Consider the following 1170-nt stretch of genomic DNA (forward strand, 5'->3'; position numbering starts at 1 on the left):
GGGGGGGGGGTGTGAGAGATCTCCCTTCTCCCTTTCTCGGTTCAAGCGAGTCCCCCAGCCAGCGCTGAGCGGAGCAGGGAAGGCGGTTAAAGGTCGCGGTGGGTCGGGGTCTCTGAGTCCATACTGTGGACGAATATCTCGTCTTGCTGATGGAGTCCGGGCGGTGTCATCCTCTTCTCCTTCTGCCGCCGGTTGCAGAACCAGACCCTGACCACCTCCTTCTCCAGCTGCAGGCTGTCGGCCAGGCTGGAGATCTCCTGGGCGGCCGGCTTGGGGCACTTGAGGAAGTGGGTCTCCAGGGCTCCCTTGACGCTGACCTCGATGGAGGTCCGCTTCTTGCGCTTCCTGCCCTGGGCGGCGATCTTGTCGATGCTGGTGGGGCTGCCGGTGCTGGAGTCGGCCTCCTCCAGCCACTTGTTGAGCAGGGGCTTGAGCTTGCACATGTTCTTGAAGCTGAGCTGCAGCGCCTCGAACCTGCAGATGGTGGTCTGCGAGAAGACGTTGCCGTACAGGGTGCCCAGTGCCAGGCCCACGTCCGCCTGGGTGAAGCCCAGCTTGATCCGCCGCTGCTTGAACTGCTTGGCGAACTGCTCCAGCTCGTCCGAGGTCGGCGTCTCCTCGTCCGAGTGCGGCTCCAGGCAGCCGCGGGCGGCTTGGCTCAGCTCGGCCTCGGAGCCCTCCCTCAGCCCCGGGTGCACCCCCGGGCCTTGCCCCGGGCCCTGGGGCGGGCCCAGGTGCTCCAGCAAGCCGTTGACCTGGAAGGCGGCGGTCTGCGGGTAGAGGTGCGGCCCGCCGCTGCCCCCGCCGCTGCCCGCGCCGCTCCAGTGCGGCGAGTGGTGCTGACTCTGCTGCTGCTGGTGCTGCTGCTGGTGCTGCTGGTGGTGGGGGTGGGGGTGGTGGTGCTGCTGCTGCTGCTGCTGCTGGTGATGGGGGTGATGGTGGTGGGACGCTAGCTCGTCCCTGCCCGGTTTGGAGTCCTGCTGGGAGAGGCCCGCCGCCGGCCACGGGCCGCTGCCCTCGGGCAGAGCCGTCACCCACTGGTGCGACAGGGGGTGCCCGTTGCCCGCTGCCAGCGCCGGCAGGTAGTCCCCGGCCAGCAGCTTGGAAGGGTGGCTTCGGAAAGCGGCGGCTGCCGCTGCTGCTGCCGCTGCCGCTGCCGCTGCCGCTTGC

The 1170-nt window shown here is 68.9% G+C and overlaps 1 protein-coding gene across 1 annotated transcript; it reads right to left on the minus strand.

Annotated features, from left to right (window-relative positions):
- Positions 1-6: 6 nt before the first annotated feature.
- LOC122557540 (POU domain, class 3, transcription factor 4-B-like) lies at positions 7-1169 on the minus strand (the record flags this gene model as incomplete). Its single annotated transcript, XM_043705287.1, has 1 exon — positions 7-1169. A coding segment is annotated over one exon (1083 nt), but the record flags the coding sequence as incomplete, so codon positions are not given.
- Between the last annotated feature and the right edge of the window lies 1 nt (position 1170).

The sequence above is a fragment of the Chiloscyllium plagiosum genome, chromosome 15, assembly GCF_004010195.1.
Source record: "Chiloscyllium plagiosum isolate BGI_BamShark_2017 chromosome 15, ASM401019v2, whole genome shotgun sequence".
NCBI lineage: Eukaryota > Metazoa > Chordata > Chondrichthyes > Orectolobiformes > Hemiscylliidae > Chiloscyllium > Chiloscyllium plagiosum.